This window comes from Primulina huaijiensis, chromosome 3 (genome assembly GCF_012295235.1).
Source record: "Primulina huaijiensis isolate GDHJ02 chromosome 3, ASM1229523v2, whole genome shotgun sequence".
NCBI classification, from domain to species: Eukaryota; Viridiplantae; Streptophyta; class Magnoliopsida; order Lamiales; family Gesneriaceae; genus Primulina; species Primulina huaijiensis.
The window spans coordinates 29,209,871-29,230,343 of record NC_133308.1 but is presented as its reverse complement, the minus strand read 5'-3'; the positions used below and the strand labels follow the sequence as shown (position 1 = coordinate 29,230,343).

The 20,473-nt window shown below is 34.3% G+C and overlaps 1 protein-coding gene and 2 pseudogenes across 1 annotated transcript; all 3 read left to right on the top strand.

Moving 5' to 3' along the window:
• The first annotated feature begins 3,071 nt into the window (after positions 1 to 3,071).
• On the top strand, positions 3,072 to 4,141 carry LOC140972666 (myb-related protein 315-like). Its single transcript, XM_073435042.1, has 3 exons — positions 3,072 to 3,193; positions 3,317 to 3,446; positions 3,547 to 4,141. Exons 1-3 carry the CDS (start codon positions 3,088 to 3,090, stop codon positions 4,139 to 4,141), a joined length of 831 nt encoding a protein of 276 aa, XP_073291143.1. The 5' UTR covers positions 3,072 to 3,087.
• A 1,062-nt stretch (positions 4,142 to 5,203) lies between these two features.
• LOC140972665 (peptidyl serine alpha-galactosyltransferase-like) lies at positions 5,204 to 7,645 on the top strand (annotated as a pseudogene).
• Positions 7,646 to 8,531: 886 nt separating this feature from the next.
• On the top strand, positions 8,532 to 11,882 carry LOC140974485 (uncharacterized; annotated as a pseudogene).
• The last annotated feature ends 8,591 nt before the right edge of the window (positions 11,883 to 20,473 follow it).

The following is a 20,473-nucleotide window of genomic DNA, read 5'->3' as shown; positions in this document are numbered from 1 at the left end:
ATATCTGGGGGGAGTTGTTTGGTGTGAGTGATGCGGTAAATGGGCTTGTGCAAACAATAGAGTCCACTAAAAATAACTTTTCCAAATATTTCAATTGTTTTGCAGCTGCTGACCGACTCCATGGCTGCATCATAACCAGTCGAGAATGAAGCAGCAGCACCTATAAAAGACGATGGATAAGGCATCTATTCCATTGATTCAATTCTTCTTCTTCTTCTTCTTCTTCTTCTTTTTCCTGAGAGAAAGTCTTCATTTTTTATACATGAATAAATTGACAATTTTACCAGTAGAAATTGAAGTGTCAGCATCTTTGCGTTTGTGGGAGCATGTAGTTTTAAGTGCATGAACCTATTATTTTACTTAGTTACATTCCACGTTTCATTATTTCTTAAAATTCTTTAAAATCAAGATTAACCAAAGTATTAGTATTGTAGTCCTTTGTACAATTACACACTGCTGTGTTAGCAGCTCGGGGTTTACTTGATGTTCATAGAAGAGTAACGTGATCCAATCCATCAAACAACATTTTGTTCGAAAAAAAAAAAAGATTCAAACAAATGATAAGAATTGAAAATAATGATTTATCAGATTAAGTACTAAATTATGCTAATAGAACAATACAAATACAATGATATGAATGTGTTTAAATTTTTTTTTTTTAAAAAAATTACATTTCCTAGAGTTTGAAGCTACTAACAGAAAATTTATATTTTAAGATTTTTCTTATTATCATTTGAAAAATAAAACTATGTACACTCATAATAAATTCTATATATATTGTAAATTCAAAAATTACTAAATTTGAATTAGAATAAACTATAATTACTTAAGTATAACGATATTTTATAATTTAATTAATAATTGTTATAAGTTTATCAATAAATTAAATCTCCATACCGTGCCTAACTTCTTCATTTTTTTACTTATTTTTGCTAATGAAAAAAATAAAATTTAACATGACAAAATGGTGAAGTATGAGCTAATAAGTAATAATGGGATAATAATAACAATTGATAATTAATTCTTATTAATTATTAATCGGGATGACCAAATTGCGACTCATATATGATCAGGAGAAAATATTTGAGAGGTGTCAGATGAATGATGATAAAGTCATATTTTCAATGGTCTAATTTTTTCCTTATATTATAATTTAATATATCATATTAATTTAAGTGATATAATGGTAATAAATTAATTATTTTACAATTGTAAAAAGATAAAATTATCCCCTCCCGTATACAAATTCAAAGGCATAACAACGATAGAAATTAGAATTTTAACATAAAAAAATGATGTATAAAAAATTAATTTTAGACTATTTCCCCCAACTTAAATTCTTATATGTATATATTGACTGCACGACCAACATAACTTTCAGTTTAGTGATGATAAAGAATTATTTGTGAGAATATCCTGCTCTTACTTTTTTTTTGATTCATTTGTGTCATTTTTTTTAAAACAATTACATAATAATCCTACATATATAACATTAGAATCTAGTATTTCTTTCGACATAGAATATATATCTTCGTTGATTTTTTTAGAAAATAAGTTGAAAATTTATTAGTGGTGATTTTTGTGAACTTCAGATAATATATTTTATATCTTCATTATTATTTAAAAAAAATTCTACTAAAAACTTGAGATTTTATCAGTAAACTCTTCGATTTTTTTGTAACTTGTATACATTTATATTGTTTTATAATAATTTTCATTTATTTATATTATAAATAAAGTTGAAATTTGTTTTCTTGTGGATAAAATGGAAAAAAATAGGAAACTAAGGTTAGAAATTAATTATTAAATTCTTTTACCATCATTCCTCATTATGTATCAACTGGTTTGACATGATTATTAATTGAAAAAACATAACTCTATTTAAAGGAGTAATGATGTTTTATCGGCCATGTATGTTCCTAGCACATAAATATATTTACAAAACATATCAATGTAATGTCTAATATTTCACATATAAAGGGCTAGTTTGACCAATTCAAAATTGAAAAACATTGCGCTATATCCACATTTAATTTTTATAAGTATATATATAATATAGATAGAAATATTAGATTATATATATAAAAGATTAACCAAAGTAATATTCTAGTCATTTGTATGATTAATTAATTTAATATTCTAATTAGTTTATGTCTTTAAACTCGCAAGTATCCGCATGCAACTAATATTCTAATTAGCACTGGAAGATTTTGGAAGTAATTATGAGAAAAGATGCCCTTAACGACAGAACTAGCCGGCCAGCTTTGATGACACCAAATTAAAGGGGATTCCGATCCCATCATTAATTGTCATTAGTCTTTTTCCCCTTCCAAACAAAAAATTTACACGCGCTTCGTTGGCTTTTTTTGGTGTTTATAATTATAATAATTAATTGGTTCCTTAATTAAATAGATTTTACCCAACTAATTGTGCATGGTTTTATATTTTCAATACACAATATTCGAGCAAATATAGATTAAGAAGACTCAATAAGTTCGGTATTTCAACCTCCACATTTNTATACACACACACACACACACACACACACACTTTCCATGTTTATTAATCGTTTGAGATGATATATGAAACGACGTACCGACAATGTATAGTTTGGTAAAAGTAATCTAACACATATAATACAAAAGAGTTTTTGGATGTAATTATAAGTATTGTACGGTTTTAAAAACTAAAGTTATATTGTTATCATTATTATCATTAACAATTTTGTTAATATTGTATAAAACGATAAATACTCGATCCCGCCAGTCTAATTTCGTTCCAAAGATGATTAAATTTTATTCCATAGCCTCAAACAAAATAATCATGGCGACATATGTATAATAATTCTTGCCGTCCCTCTCCTTTATAGGTCTTAGCCATGCCTTTAGCATTCATTATTCTCTCGTTTCCCCCCCTTAAGCAACACATTTTCAATATTTAAGTGACTAAATGATCTGTGAGAATCTTCTCTCCAATATATATAAATTCCTTTATTCCGTCCATAACTTTGAAATCAACCCTTGTTAATTTAGAGTACCAGAAGGCTTGGAATAGTATTTCTGGACAAGACAACCTTGTTGCGACAAAATGGGTCTGAAGAGAGGTCCGTGGACCGTAGAAGAAGATCACAAACTTATGAGTTTTATCATGAATAATGGCATTCAATGCTGGAGAATGATACCCAAGCTTGCAGGTAAAAACATTTGATAGTTCTATTCCTGATAATTTATTTGATGCACGAACAAATTATTGGGTCTGTTGTGAGATTAAGTTGGTGCAAAGAATTAATGGATCAATATTTCTTGTTAATGTGTAGGGTTGTTGAGGTGTGGAAAAAGCTGCAGATTGAGATGGATTAATTATCTACGACCTGACCTTAAACGAGGAGTTCTATCAGAAATGGAGGAGAATCAAATTATAGATCTTCATGCTCGCCTTGGAAACAGGTCTTCTGCTTTTAGCTTCCTAGCTTTAACTTTGACATTTTTACAATAGAAAATGTTAGATTTTTATTCAGCTAGCTCGAACATTGCCAACATGTTGCAGGTGGTCTAAAATTGCATCACATTTTCCAGGGAGAACGGATAACGAAATCAAGAATCACTGGAACACCAGGATCAAGAAACGGTTAAAGCTCCTCGGACTAGACCCCACCACACACCAGCCCATCCAGCAAAAGACACAACAAAGTCGTGAAGAGAAAGACACAACAGACATCGACTCAAATTCGCGTGATGAAAACAAACAATTAGAGGAGATCAAATTCTCTCGTGTACCGAAAGCTCCATCAGCAACACACGTCCAAACAAGCTGCTGCAATGAGGCCAATGTCAGCACCAGTATGGAAAGCGAAACGATGACACGTCTCATTAACAACTATGAGATGCTGATGCTCACGAGTAACCTGGACATGGATTTATGGATGACAAATCAAGAAATGCACAGCATCTCGACCAGTTACTGCCCCTCGTTTTCTTTAGAAGATTCAGTGAACTGCTACCCCAATTCAGCTGGTGAATCGGCCAGTTCAGTTCAAGGAAATAGAGGTCTATTTCAGTGTGTTGAGACTGCAGATTCAATGGTTTCTTGGGATTTTGGATTCGATCAACAATTTCTGTTTCCTGAAACAATGGGGGGTTGAGACATCTTCCTACATTAATTCTTGATTTAGTTAAAGTCCACCATCGTAATTATTTAATGATCAGTCGTTTCATGTGTTTATAATTAAAAAATATCGGCCTCATGATCAATTAACTTTTAATTTGTTTGATAAGATCATGTACTCAACTTTTTGAGTAAATGATAAATTCTTTAATTTGTGGTATTATTATATATCAGTCCATCTATTTTATATACTATAATCCATATGCTTAATCATTTTGTTTAGGACTTTGTGTTCTCTTTTCAATAACTAAAGATAAAATTTGAATACATGCATGTATTCTTTGAAAGTCATTATAACATACCCTAGCTAACTTATTTGATATTAATATTATGATTATGATGTTGGAATCATTATGTCATGTAGAAGACGAGTTTACTAATAGAATCTCGTAGGTTTTCTTTATCGAAAATATTGATATCGAAAAGAGAAAAAAATTAAATTGAAATTTGATAATACAAAAAGATCAAAATTATGCATTTTTTTCAAGATTAAATGAGGTTTATGCGTAATCGAAAGAGTTTTAAATTTGGACATCAACATCAAGTTGGTGGAAAGAAATATAATTCCAAGGTACCTTGTGTTGGCGTCATTTCTCAAATTCAGTACAGATGATTCAATATATAATTATACTGACAAATATGATAATTAACGATCAGTGAATGTAATGAGGATCAGTTAGTAGTATTATACAAATAATTCTTTTTTGACAAGATAAATTAAAAAATCAGTTCCATTAATATTTGCACTTGATAACTCCAAATTTAAAAAGTAAAAAAAAAAAAGAAAAAAGAAAAAAAAGAAGGGTTTATTAAAGTTGTTGAAATTTTTATGTAAAATTAATGATCTATAAAAATCTCTTGCAACTTTTTCAATTAATATTGTGTAAGATACATACAAAAATTAGTGACATAATATAATGTCCACCATCCTTTTAAAAAAATGGATAGAAATAATCATACTGTGCGATGAAAATATTTTAGTCTCATTAACACAATATTAGCTAGAGTTGTTATTAAATAGTGACATGACGTGCTAAAAATGAAAGGAGGGCACTATATATTTCTCAACCTAGAATGTATAAATACTCTCAATCAAGGTCTATTGTTGCAACATGCAGCACATGTTTGCCCCAAGCCGGTCATGTGGTCAAAATACTTGAGGAGGAGCAAAACCTTTGCAGATCTTATAACTCGGCCAAAACAATTGACTCCAAAAAGCCATCAAACCACGGAAATTGCTGTGCATAAGCAAGATCCATATGAACCAGGAAAGCCATATCCAAAAATCCATACTATTTTTTGGACAGAATACTCTCCTTACTTCGATTGGCAGACTGTTGGGCTTGTTCACAGTTTCCACCAGTGTGCAAACATCACAAGGCTTCTAAGTTGTGCGGAAGAGGACTTGAGGCAGTATAAAGGTTACAATTTAGCTCCCACTCATCATGTTCCTCCATCTATGAGTCAGCCACGGGCGGAGTCACAGTCCTTTTCACCCGGGTTTTTTTTAAAAAAATTTATATGTAAATTTTTGTATAATTTTGGATAAATTTTATATTAGTACGGGTAGATCAATTGAAAATATTAAAAGATTTTAGAGTTTAAAATTCTAGCTCGGGTAAAATCGGATTCCTGGCTCCGCCATTGGAGCCAACATCCATGCATTAACTGGAGATTGGTAATCAAAATTTCCATGCACTTAGACTCAAAATTATCATACCAAGAAAATAACTCTTAAATAATTGAAAATTTATAAAACTACTGTTACATGACCACATATAAACTCGAGCTAAGTGGCATTCCTTGATCTTCACTTGAGATTTTTATAAATGTCTTAATATCATCTTCAAACTGGTCTATTTTTATGTTGACCTTCGATTATATTTTAGAAAGGTCTTGACCACCTTGTGTTTATATGCTACCATTGCATTCCTTTCTTGGAAAATTATTATATCGGTATCTTCAAATATCCTGTCGACTTGATGCGTGCAAGTTATACTGCATTGGAAACTATAACACCTGATTTTTTCTTGTACGTGCATGCGAGGTATCCAGCCATCAATAAACCACCTGCAGTTGTACATTGGCTGAACCAAGTAAAGGTTGATGCAGAATACATATTAATCCTGGACGCTGATATGATTATATATGAGAGGACCACTTACACCATTGGAGTTCAACGCAGCTAGGTGCCGTCCTATCTCCACTCCCTATGAGTAAGAATTAATTTTTCTTTTATATTTTTTTCTCCTCTAAGTGGTTTTCTATCTAGCTGATCTTCAACAAAAATAGTCAAGAGTTGGTATCTTGATTTTCTAATATGCTATGTCATTGCCAGCTACTTGATTGGCTGTGACAATGAGCTTGCCAAGATCCATACTAGCCACCCTAATTCTTGTGACAAGGTTGGAGGCGTGATCATAATACATATAAATTACCTCAGAAGATTTGCTTTGCTTTGGCTGCATAAAACTGAGGAAGTCCGAGCTGATGTGGGTCATTGATCCAGAAACATAAACGGAGATATTTATGAAGCTGGTTGGATAAGCGAGATGTATGGTTATGCCTTCGGTGCTGCAGAGATATTTCAAATTTTCACAGGTTAAATCCAAACATGGCGATTTTATTCACGTCAATGGACAAAAATGCTGTGTATAATATGCAACTTTAGCTGCTCATTACTCATTGGTGCACGGTGTTCAATATTTTGAGCCATGTAATTTTGCTACTCATTTGATATTCCTCCATGCAGTTGAATTTGCAGCATGTTATAAGTAACAAGATTTGATATATCCTGGATATGTTCCCGAACCCTGTGTCAATTATAGAGTTTTTCACTATGGCTTGGATTTTCGGGTGGGTAACTGGAGCTTTGATAAAACCAAAGTGGAGACATGCCGATGTAGTTGAAAAATGTTGGTCTAAGTTTCCCGATCCACCCGATCCAACATCACTTGATCGGGCAAAAGAGGATGCATTTCAGCGTGACTTGCAATGTGTAAATTCTTTAAACGAGGCTCTACATGTTCACCATGAGAGAAAATTTTTTCCTGATCCCAAGTTTCTGTCCACTCCAACTACCCCTGACCGCCCTTCCTTGTTCACACCGACTCAAGAGACCCATGACCGTCCTTCCTTGCCCTTGCCAAATCATCAGACCTCTGGTGAAATCATAACCACAAGGAAAATTGACAAAAAAGATGAGCTTGATGCCTCCGGAGACAATTCAGAGCTGAATGAGGAATCTGGAGAATTATCCCATCCAGAACTGTCCAACCAAACATTACTTCCACGAGATTTTGGATACGTCAAAGGAAACAAAAAGAGAGGTAAAAATTTCAAGACCTGGAGAAGAGCCGTTGTCGTTCAGGCTTATGGGATATGGTTGTGTCATACAAGGAAAACACCCGGAAGTCCCGTAACAGGGCACCACATATTTACACCAGATTGGCTCCAAAGAATCCAGTTGTCAGTATCTTAGCAATGACTGTTTCTGCAGAAGCAGGTTTTACTTTAATGTGCTGTTTCAGTTGGCTTCTCTTCACCTGCACAGACAAATGAAAGCTGGTGAAGTCTCCAGGCTGAAATTTTCAAAATGGAACTAATTTCCAGTTTTATAATATATGATTTTGGGTCAACTTTTGTTGTGCTGATGTTTTAGAAGTACTGCGCTGATGAAACTACAAAGAACAATAAATATGTGAGCATCTTGATCTTGGTTTCCCTTTTGTCTCAAATATTTTTTTTTTTTTTTTGGGTTTCCAAAATTGACATTAGATTTAGCACACGTCGTCATCTATATTCGACTGTTAAAGAAATGTCTTGATGAGTATTTAAAACATGTAATATATTTGATAACTTGGTTCAAGACTAACTATTTAGTTCATATTTCTTGAAAGAGAACTTCTAATTAAATCATTCAAAAATTGCTGCAAAAATGTGTTGATGACCATATTATATTAAGTAATTGAAAACCCAAAAAAATAAAATTCACAAGATGTTAGTGCACTAACGTATATCTAGTTTGTGTGTAATATAGAAGAACACCATCCTTGGACATATGGAGTAGTTCACCCCATCACCATCCTAAACCCCTTCTATCTCACCAAATTAGTCATTTTGTTAAATAATGAAATATTTATTATTTTTTAAATTTAAAAAAACTCAAATATTTTTTTTATTTAAAAATGTTATAATTTTTTAACTCGATTTTTAATTTCTGTTCATCTTTGAAATATGTGGGTCCCTCCCCCACTCACATATCTATTATTATTATTATTATTATTATTATTATTATTATTATTATTAAAAAAGTGCTTCTACGTGTGTGTGCGTTCTACTTTATTTCTATTAATTTAACGTTGGCCTTTTCCATTTGAATTTCAAATTTAAGTCCCTGAACACAGATTTATGCCTTAAGTAATACGATAAAGATTAGATTTTGTTTCCTGGAATATATTGTTTTTCATTACATTCTTCTTACCGTTGGCGAGGTTGTCTCTTCTCGTTCTGCAATACCTCAGAATGGGAGATTCAGCTTGTCTCATGCATGGCTTCTCTTATGCCTCTGCCGTACCCAACGAATTCAAGCAGGTAATGGAAAGAAACTAAACTTGCTTTTTTGTTCATCATGATTTCTGAGATTTATCCACCAAAAGCATGGAATGGCTTGGACGGGTTTTTGGCAAATGAAACTTGCATCAAAGATTTTCCATTAAGTTTTTTGTATTATTCAAGATTTATTGTATATGGTTTTTTTTGGTGGTGTTGGAGCTAATGAATGATGCTTTACTGATTGTTATTTGAACTGCTACCTGATTCATGGAATTCAACTCGAAAAATGATCTGCATTTCCTTTTTTTTATTGTTGCTAATGCGTTCTTGCATAATTTTTAACAGTCCCTTTTCCCAGAAAAAAAGAAATAGGGGAAAAGTTGGGGGCCGATTTTAATAGTGAAAGGGTTTGATTTTGCAGGGGAACCCCGTACATGCTTTGGGGGAATCAGTATCGTTTGGAAGATTTATGACCGAACCTTATCTTGGGAGAGATGGTCAACCTTTTCACAAAAGAAATACGTGGAGGAGGCAGAGAGATACGCGCAGCCGGGATCTGTGGCTCAGAAGAAAGCTTTCTTTGAGGCCCATTACAAGAGAATTGCTTCCCAAAAGGCTGCAGCTTTGCTCGAGCAAGAAAATGCTGCAAAAAATGCCACTGTTGCAGAAGAATCTGAAGTTGGATACATGGATGATAATGATGACGATGAGATAAGATTGGTCTCGAATTCTAATTTCGATGTCGAGGATAAATCGGAGGAGGCCAAGATTCAGAATTCTAATAAAGATGATGAGGTGAACTGTAATGGGCAGAGTGTAGTTGTGAAAGGCAGGGTTTTTGCAGCGGTGGAGAATGAGACCAAATGGGACAGCCCTATGAGAAGAAATTCAAGGAACAAATTTGATAATTTTAAAAATCATGATAATATTTCGGCGTCGGACAGTAGTGGAACTTCAGAGATGGAGAGACCTCTACTAAATCATGGAAATTCTGTTCAAGTAGAAAATGAGTCCCCTGTGCAGAGAAATTCAATTCAAAAGTCCGATAATCTTGGAAGTCAAGACACCATTTCTGGGTCAGAGAGTGGTGGGACTCCACAGGTGGAGAGACATTTACTAAAGGTGAAATTGTTTACTCTATATTTCCTTTTCCTCTGTTGCCCATTGTTTAAAATTTATATTTCGAATTTGAGTGTCTTGTGTAAATGCAGCAAAATGCTGTTGCTAGTGAGGATAACCCATCGGTGACTAGCAAGAAAAGTTCGGGTCCTTCTTTTTTAAAGTCATCCATTCAGCGTAAGACGTGGACGGTTCCGTCCACGCCAGCTAAACCGGTCACTCCTCATCTCAAGAAAGAAAATAGCAGTGTCATTCGAAGCACAAGGAAGTCCAATTTGGATACAATCGACAGAAGGAGAGCTTCCCCGAAGTCTCTACGTTCGATTATCAACTTACTGCCTACTAAAGAGCCTGATAAAGAGCCAAGTTCTGCCTCCAAGAAGGCTGAGAGTTCAAGGATTGGTCTCAGTTCATTGCGAGTGCCTAAAGATTGCGCAACTCCTTTAAGGACTCCACTTGTGGTGATTCTAAGTTTCCTGTGGCTTTGAGCCCAAGATTTCGTGTGTGAAATGGTTAGTGTGGACTAAGGTTAATTCAGTTCTTGATTTGCAGGGAGCGACAAAGGGAGTGTCCAAGTATCCTAAAGCAACGCCTCGTTTGGAGAGCAGAAGGTTCCTACTTTAAACTTTTTCTTGACCAATTTGGATGCATCGTAAATAATGAAAAATGGGATAACCATTGATCGATAATGGCCATCGCAATACACAGGACAATATCATCTGTTGATCACTCTGCCTCTGGATGCAAAACAAGCGGCCCAAAATGGCACCTTTTGTCTCCAGTGTAAGTTTAAAAAATGGTGCATATGATATATGTGTTGAAGCATGATATGATAGGCCTGTTTGTGCATATTACCACTGCTTTAGAATGCTTGGATTTGGATTTGGATTTTCTCACAAGTGCGTGCTTATGTATCAGTTGTACGAAGTCATTGACTGCATGCCGAAACAAATTACAGTCTCCGACTATAACCACCCCTTTTGTTCTGAGAACAGAAGAAAGAGCTGCAAAAAGAAAACAGGTCGTACACTCTATCCCCAATTCCAATTTAAATGTGCATTTGAATTTAGTGCGTTGACCCGTGCCTCGTGTCTTTTCTCAACAATTTCAGAAACTCGAGGAAACATTTAACGCAAACAAGGATGTACACAAGGTGCTGGTGCAAAAGATATTGAGGGTTATGCATTGATTCAGAACTCTCTTTTCTTCTCTCTCAAACTTGGTTTGTATTTTTCAACATGCACACTTTGAAGAACATCTCTCGTTTTGCAGGAGAAGGCGGAGAACGAATTCAGAAAACTTAGTCGTAGCTTCTGTTTCAAAGCTCGGGCCTTGCCTGACTTCTACAATGAACGTGAAACCCCGAAAAATCAAATGAAAATAGTATAAGATGCTTTCATCCCTCTCCTACTTATATATTCTGCAAAATAATCCATCATTTCTTGCATGTAATACGAGACAGCCATCCATTTATTCCCCAAAAGTGCAATCTTATGTTCCTCATTCACCAATAATAAATCCAAGAAACATCGATCTTACACATTTTTTTTGAAATCCACCACTCAAAAAGATTGTGTGTTCTTATGCAGACTCCAGCAGCAGCACAACCTCAGACATCATCAGTGCTAGGAAAAAGCATTGCGAGTAAGACACATGGCAACATCTCAATGCCAACTCCGGCTCCAACATCCTTGTCCAAAGCTCCAAAAATAAGACGAATTCTTTCTAATAATTCATCACCTGAAAGGATGAGACATGAGAACAAGTCCCCTAACATCCAGCTATAGTAAGAGCATATAGAAGTGTAATATTTTACATTGCATTCTGGTTGTGATGATTGAGCGTTTTTGTTTATTGCATCGGCCATCATCGGTGTTGGGGGTTCGTTCATGAGGTAACCAATCTGCTGGAAATTATTTGATTTCCTTTCTTTTTCTTTTTTTCTTTTTTAATGTCAAAATTTGTGATATAATGAAAATAATAATATTGTTTGATCATATTTTTTACATCCAACTTTTGGTGTAAACTCTTAGTAATTTTGTGAAAGCAAGCAATCAAATTATATACGCTTTCGGTGGGTTAGAAAATAAAAGCAAAATCTTTGCTTTTTATTCAGATAAATTTTATTACTTGATTATGATGATTTGACAATTGAGTTTAATTATTAATCAATAAAAAAAAAACAGTTAAAAATGGAAAATCAAATACAAAACGATCAAATTTCGTCGATCGCCTCCATCCACCTGCTCCCAAACCAAATTAACCCAGCTCGCAGAAGCCCATATATACCATCATCAACCTCGAGAACTAGAGGGACAAGATGTAGTTCTAGTGCTATGAATAAATTTGATTACACCTTGATCTAATCATCATCTGACAAAAATTCATCGTGCTTCCAATGCTAAACCCAATTGTGCTTTTGCGATACTGCACCATCTTTCTTCCAAATTTTAAGGCCTCACTTATTATTATTATTATTTTTTATATTAATACTAATCTTTTAAATAGTATTTAATTAATAATACATATTGAGAAATTTAAATTTCAGTATTGACACAGGTCAACAAGTTAGTAAATGGATTTTTATATTATTAATTGGATTATAATGACTGAAATATTAATGTGTTTGTCGTCATTGAATAAATTGCATGTTCTTGACTGAAATATTAATGTAATGTTCAATACAATATAATGCATAAGCCTTGTAGCGTAAAAAATAATATAGAAATCGGGCCGTGGCCAAAATCATGTTTCTCATAACCTTGATTCAGATCAGGGTCCACCATCGTGTTGGCAGTTGTAGGGAAGAAGCCATGAAGAAATATGATATCAGGTGAAAAACGATTTAATCTTAATCTTTATGCAAAATTTGTTGCCTGTTATGTAACATTTTTGTACTTGCTGCATGACAAATTTTCACATGTGTATTGCCATTCCTACATGGTGGTGACTCATAATCTAGATAAGTTTGATGAGGACTAATGTATAGCTAATTCCGTTTGGCGTCTAGAAAGAATTTTTGCACCCAGAAAAAACATTGGCACACTGTTTTATTGGCATTATTTTGTTATGTGCTTAGTTTACTTAGTTTCATATGCTTCATTTAAAATTTCTCTTTTATGTCTGTGTCGAATTACTACATTCTATAGCTAAATCTCGACATCATTGTGGAGGAAGGAAAAAGTCTTGCGGGATCAGAGGGGTTGCTTTTCATGGAAACATAGTGTGCATCCGATACATCTGAAGGCCTCGGAGAAAAATGAAAGGTTGAGGACATTTTTTTATGATTAATAAGAATGGGGCTGATGTTTTCTCAAATTTGCGATCTTTGCGGGAGTTGGTTCTGACTCGAATTGGCCTTAGTGAACTCAAAATTTCTTTCAAGCCCTTGAAATTTCTTCGTTATCTTAATCTCTCAGAAAACAAGATTTCAAGACTACCAGACTCCATATGTCATCTTCTGGCTTTACAAACACTGAAACTTAAATATTGCACTCGAATTAAAGCACTGCCAGCAGACACCAAAAAATCTCTCCAAATTACGACATCTGGATTTGGATATAAAAGAACAGTTTGCCCATATGTCACTAGATTTTGGAAGGCTAACTGCACTTCAAGCTCTTTCTGCGTTCATCGAAGGGGAAAAAAAAGAAAATGGTATCGCAGAAATAAGCAATATGAATTCGCTGAGGGGATCACTCTGCATTAAAAACATCGATCGTGTCATAGATGTTGCAGAGGCAGTTGTGGCCAATCTACACGAGAAGCTGTTCTTGGACAATCTTGAGCTACAATGGGTGGATTTGATAAATGTTTCTCGGGGTTCTCTACAACAGGCAGAAAATCTACAGTTCTTGCAAAGCTTCAGCCTCATCAAAATTTGAAAGAATTGGTCATTAAGAAGTATTGTGGAAGATTCTATCCACCTTGGCTTTGTGAACCAAGTCGCAAAACTACGCACATTCACTTGGAAGGGCTCAAGTATTGTGATAGTCTTCCACCTCTTGGATAGCTTCCTTCCCTGAAGTTTTTTCATATATCGGTTCTCCCTGTTTTGGAGTTGATTGATGAGAACTTTTATGGTCCGAGCAATACTGTGAAGTTCCCATCATTGGAATCTTTCGAAATAGAAAACATGGATAAATTGATCAATTGGGAATTCACAAATACTGTTGATGCCATGCCTTGCCTTCAATATTTCATAATTCATCATTGGCCAAGTTTGAAAAGTGTGCCAATAAACTTGAGATCCCATCCGAATTCGAAGATCAGTGACTGCCCCAACCTAGCGACGATGCTTCCATAAAGAGTAGTGAATTCTTGGTTCATCACATTCAGTTTTATGTTCAGGTACAACATGTTTAATTCAAGTGACATGCCTATTAAAACAAAATTGAAGTTGGCTAACCAGTAACCATGGTGTTGGTTTTATCAATTGTACAGGGGAGATTACAGATGATTGAAGCAGGTTGAAAGTAAACGCAGTGGTTGAATGAGTTACATAGACGTGCAACCTTTCTCAAATACCTTCAAATATTGTGAGCACTTTAAACACTAAAGGTCTATAACCAGAAAAACCATCGACACACTGTTTCATTGGCATTATTTTGTTATGTGCTTAGTTTACCTCGTTTCATATGTGTGGAGACCCGGACGCTAATTCATTTCTTTAATCGTTATTAATATCAAATACACAATTAAGTAATGTGGGACATAAATTTTTTTTTTTTTTAAATTCAATGCGGAAACGTAATGTACATATAAATCTAAAAGTACAAGTACTGTACTAAATACATTTACTAGGTTCAACGACATATCAGTGCTGAATCCTAATCTACTTCTGAGCTTGGATCTCCACGCTAACTAGTCCTGACTCGTTCTCTTCTTGATCCTGATCCTGTCCCACCTGTTGTCATGCACACATACAAACAAGACAACAGCCGAATAACTCCGGTGAGAATTACATTCCCATTATAAACCATGTATACATGCAATCGTACAGACAATATAAAAGCATATAACGAGCATTCATAACATGTATCAAAATCAGAAACATGAATCAATATCAATGATAAATCATATTCTAAAGATGTACCATAATCAGGAACATAATTCAATACCAAGCAATGAATCACTCTCCGTGATTCTCAGACTCAGACTCGACTCAGTCCTAATCTAGGGATCCCGATCTGAATTAGAACATACCCCCACCTACACTCCCGATCGGGGTGGTGGTACGTTCTTATTCACAGACTTTGGCCCTTTCCATATCGAACATCAGTAACAGAAGCAACTCCACTTCTATCCACTTCGATATGACCAAACGTCCGATGTCCTGACCTATCCGTCAAAGACTATGGCACTTCCGGCATACACTATCCTGTGACAAAGTGCAATGGGCCAATGATGATTCCTCACTATCCGGCTCTTCTGTCACAAGACCAATCATTTAATACCTGCTATCTATAAATCAATAGAACAAGCGTATCAATTCATTTATTAATTGCAAATATCAATGCAATAAAATAAAGTATGTGATTTAGGGAAACTCGAGTCAAACCTCGCTCGAGTTGTGCAATCCCAACTCAACATTAATTTATACCTTTCTCTTCTCGGCCTGACGAAGACGAAGTCTCGAATTCAACTCTGTCCATACCCAATCTGGCAATGACAATCGAATAGGTACAATATCAATATATAACTCTATTCAATACCTGTTCTGATCAATACTCAAATCAAAACACAATCTTATCAATGTCACGATACAACAATACAATTTCAATCAATACTGAATCTGATCAATATCATTCTACTGATGTTTCGACGGCATAATAATACAGTCTCGATAACCCCGTCACTCTCAACATCACAGATATAATAACCAAACTCATAATCAATAACAATACAACTCTGATATCGAATCTCAATCAAATCAACTCCGAAAATCATAACAATTCACCAAACTTAGGTGGCGCTCGAGCGGTTATAAGTCACCGCTCGGGCGCGGACCACTCTGCCCGAAAATCAAGTTGTTCAACACTGGCGCTCGGGCGGCCATAATTTACCGCTCGGGCGCGGAACCTTCTGCCCGAGTGTTCAACTTGTACTACTCTGGCGCTCGGGCGGTAACTTTCAGCCGCTCGGGCGCCAGACGTTCTGTCTGAATTCTTCTTTTGTGATGCATTGGCGCTCGGGCGGTCATCTTATACCGCTCGGGCGCCAGATGTTCTGTCCAACATCTTGGCTTGTATTGCACCAACGCCCGACTTCTCCACTTGAGCTCCTACAGTCTCAATATTGCTGATTAATCCACGTCTGATTACAGTTATTAAATCTCGGGCATTACAATATGCTTCATTTAAAATTCCACTTTTATGTCTGTGTCCAATTCCTACATTCTATAGCTAAATCCCGACATCAGTGCAGAGGAAGAAAAAAGTCTTGCAGGATCAGAGGGGGTGGGGGGTAGGTTTTCATGGAAACATAGTGTGCATCCGATACATCTGAAGGCCTCGGAAAAAAATGAAAGGTTGATGACATTTTTGATGATTAATAAGAACGGGGCTGATGTGGGATGGCTAGATAATGATTTTTTTTCTCACATTTGCGATCTTTGCGGGAGTTGGTTCTGACTCGAATTGGCCTTAGTGAACTCAAATTTTTTTTCAAGCCCTTGAAATTTCTTCGTTATCTTTATCTCTCTGAAAACAAGATTTCAAGACTACCAGACTCCATATGTCGTCTTCTGGCTTTACAAACACTGAAACTTAAATATTGCACTCGAATTAAAGCACTGCCAGCAGACACCAAAAAATCTCTCCAAATTACGACATCTGGATTTGGATATAAAAGAACAGTTTGCCCATATGTCACTAGATTTTGGAAGGCTAACTGCACTTCAAGCTCTTTCTGCGTTCATCGAAGGGGAAAAAAAAGAAAATGGTATCGCAGAAATAAGCAATATGAATTCGCTGAGGGGATCACTCTGCATTAAAAACATCGATCGTGTCATAGATGTTGCAGAGGCAGTTGTGGCCAATCTACACGAGAAGCTGTTCTTGGACAATCTTGAGCTACAATGGGTGGATTTGATAAATGTTTCTCCGGGTTCTCTACAACAGACAGAAAATCTACAGGTTCTGTTCTTGCAAATCTTCAACCTTATCAAATTTTGAAAGAATTGGTCATTAAGAAGTATTGTGGAAGATTCAATCCACCTTGGCTTTGTGAACCAAGTCGCAAAATTACGCACATTCACTTGGAAGGGCTCAAGTATTGTGATATTCTTCCACCTCTTGGATAGCTTCTTTCCCTAAAGTTTTTTCATACATCGGGTCTGCCTGTTTTGGAGTTGATCGATGAGAACTTTTATGGTGCGAGAAATACTGTGAAGTTCCCATCATTGGAAACTTTCGAAATAGAAAACATGGATAAATTGATCAATTGGGAATTTAAAAATACAGTTGATGACATACCTTGCCTTCAATATGTCATTATTCATCAGTGCCCAAGTTTGACAAGTATGCCAATAAACTTGAGATCCTATCCGAATTCGAAGATCAGTGACTGCCCCCACCTAGCGACGGCGTTTCCATAAAGAGTAGTCAATTCTTGGTTCATCACATTAAGTTTTATGTTCAGGTATAACATTTTTAATTCAAGTGACATGCCTATTAAAACAAAATTGAAGTTGGCAACCCCACTCTAAAGGTCTATAACCAGAAAAACCATCGGCACACTGTTTCAATGGCATTATTTTGTTATGTGCTTAATTTACCTCGTTTCATATGCTTCATTTAAAACTTTGCTTTTATGTTTGTGTCGAATTCTTACATTCTATATATAAATCTCGACAGCAGTGTGGAGGAAAGAAAAAGTCTTGCAGGATCATAGGGGTTGTTTTTCATGGAAACATAGGCATTGAACTCGACAAATTAAGCTTTTGAGATTGTTATTAATGAGATTTATGGTAACGTCTGCAGTAAAGATGTCACCATCGTAAAACTATGTCAAACATCTATCGTCCTTTGGTTGATTTTTATTTACAAAAACGCCAATTTTTATTTATTTAACGTTTTTTTTTTCATTTTACCATTAATTTTTTTTGTTTTGTTTTTAGTTACAAGTACGCAACGCTTACACCCAGATATTGGTTTATATTATTAATAAGTGAACGCGAGGCACATATGTTGAGTGTGAAAATAATAACAATATGATATATGTTAAATGAAATGTTACTTTATTTCGAATATTTTACATTTAATTTCAGAGACATTAAACTAAAACACTCTGTTATGCTGGAAAATGTCATCATAGAGCTGATAATATGACGTCATCAGTAGGAGAAGACAGTAGGGTAGTTCTTATAAATAGTCAGCAGGGTTATTAATATTTTTGTACAACGAAACTTGGATAAATTTTAAATCCAAGAATTTTGAGGATAAGTGAAACAGATTTTTGTATGAATTGTAATGATCATAAAATTGTGGGGTTTTATTTCCAAATTCCAATATGTGATTTGGTTCTAATTCAAAAATTTTAACATGCGAGAAATTATCAGAAGAACTAATTTTTTTTTGGAAGTTAATCCAAGTAACGGTAATGAATTCCTTGTTAAGAGAAATGAACAGAAAATTTTATCTTATATTGAGAGAGCTGATGTGAGAAGAAAAACCTTCAATACGAAGAGTTCAAGGATGTTTGTTCTTGTGAGTGATTTATATTATTATTATTATTATACCTATAAAAGTGTAGATAATGGAAAAGTTTTTCGATTGTGACAGACATAATTACTCTTCACATGTTTACTTATTTTCATTATCAATGAACATATATGATAATTTCACATTTAGTCAATTAATTAATATTAATTAACCACGTTTTATGGTTATGATTATGTGCTTTTGACTTTCTTCCCTTGTCTTTCTTTCATTATAATATTTAATTATGTCATATTTCAATTTTTTTAAAAAGAATTATTTCATTCTATAACCAATTTTTCTCTCTTTAATGGAAAAGTTTTCCGATTGTGAACGAACATAATTACCCTTTACATGTTTACTTATTTTAATTATCAAGTAACATATGTGGTAATTTCACATTTAGTCAATTAATTAATACTAATTAACCACATTTTATGGTGATGATTATGTGCTTTTGACTTTCTTCCCTTGTCTTTCTTTCATTATAATATTTAATTATGTCATATTTCAATTTTTTTAAAAAGAATTATTTCATTCTATAACCAATTTTTCTCTCTTTAATTTTTTTGAAACTCACAAAGGCTCCACCTTATTACAATTGTTGTTTGGAGTATTTGTAAATTATTAAGGGCTTATGATTGAAAATTTTGATATTTTCTTGAAATTGCATTTGATATTATACTTTTGGCATCAAGTTTCTCTCAAAGAATTGCATAATAAAAGTGTGTATAATGGAAAAGTTTTCCAATTGTGAACAGACATAATTACTCTTCACATGTTTACTTATTTTCATTATCAAGTAACATATGTCGTATCAACTAACATATGTGATGATTTCACATTTAGTCAATTAATTAATACTAATTAACCACATTTTATGGTTATGGTTATGTGCTTTTGACTTTCTTCCCTCGACTTTCTTTCATTATAATATTTAATTATGTCATATTTCATTCTATTTCATTTTTTTTAAAAAAATTTATTTCATTCTATAACCATTTTTTCTTTTTTTAATTTTTTTGAAACTCACAAAGATTCCACCTTATTGCAATTGTTGTTTGGAGTATTTGTAAATTATTAAGGGCTTATGATTGAAAATTTTGATATTTTCTGTAAATTGCATTTGGTATCATAGTTTTGACATCAAATTTATAATCTCAAATAATTGCAGAATAAGAGTGTGGATAATGGAAAAGTTTTCCGATTGTGAACGAACATAATTACCCTTCACATGTTTACTTATTTTCATTATCAAGTAATATATGTGATGATTTCACATTTAGTCAATTAATTAATAACTAATACTAATTAATCATATTTTATGTTTATGTTTATGTGCTTTTGACTTTGTTCCCTTCTCTTTCTTTCATTATAATATTTAATTATGTCATATTTCATTCGATTTCATTTTTTTTTAAATTTATTTCATTCTATAACTATTATTTCTCTCTTTAATTCCTTTGAAACTCACAAAGGCTCCACTTTATTACAATTGTTGTTTGGATTATTTGTAAATTATTAAGGGCTTAAGATTGAACATTTTGATATTTTCTTGAAATTGCATTTGGTATCATATGAATCGGTCGTAGTCATTTCGGGTAATAAAACTAGCCCACGTTGTGAAGGGAATGAGCTAGCTGAAGCTTCTGTCGATTCTGATTGAGACCTCGGTGAGGAGACTGAGTCCTCTTCTGACGGAGCCGGACTCCGACTCCTTTGGAGAAAATTTTGGATACGGATCAATCGAGGCTCCTAGCCTTTCTTGAAGGTTTTTACCCCTTGGGTGGATTTTGGTTTAAAGATTATTCTTTGCGGTGGCAAAGGCATTTGTGAGCCGAGGCTTGCCCCTTCTTGATTGATCCTAATATCTATCGAAGCAACGAATTCAACGCTTTAGCTTTAGCCTCCTTTTTCGTTGGCATTAAATTTCTCTC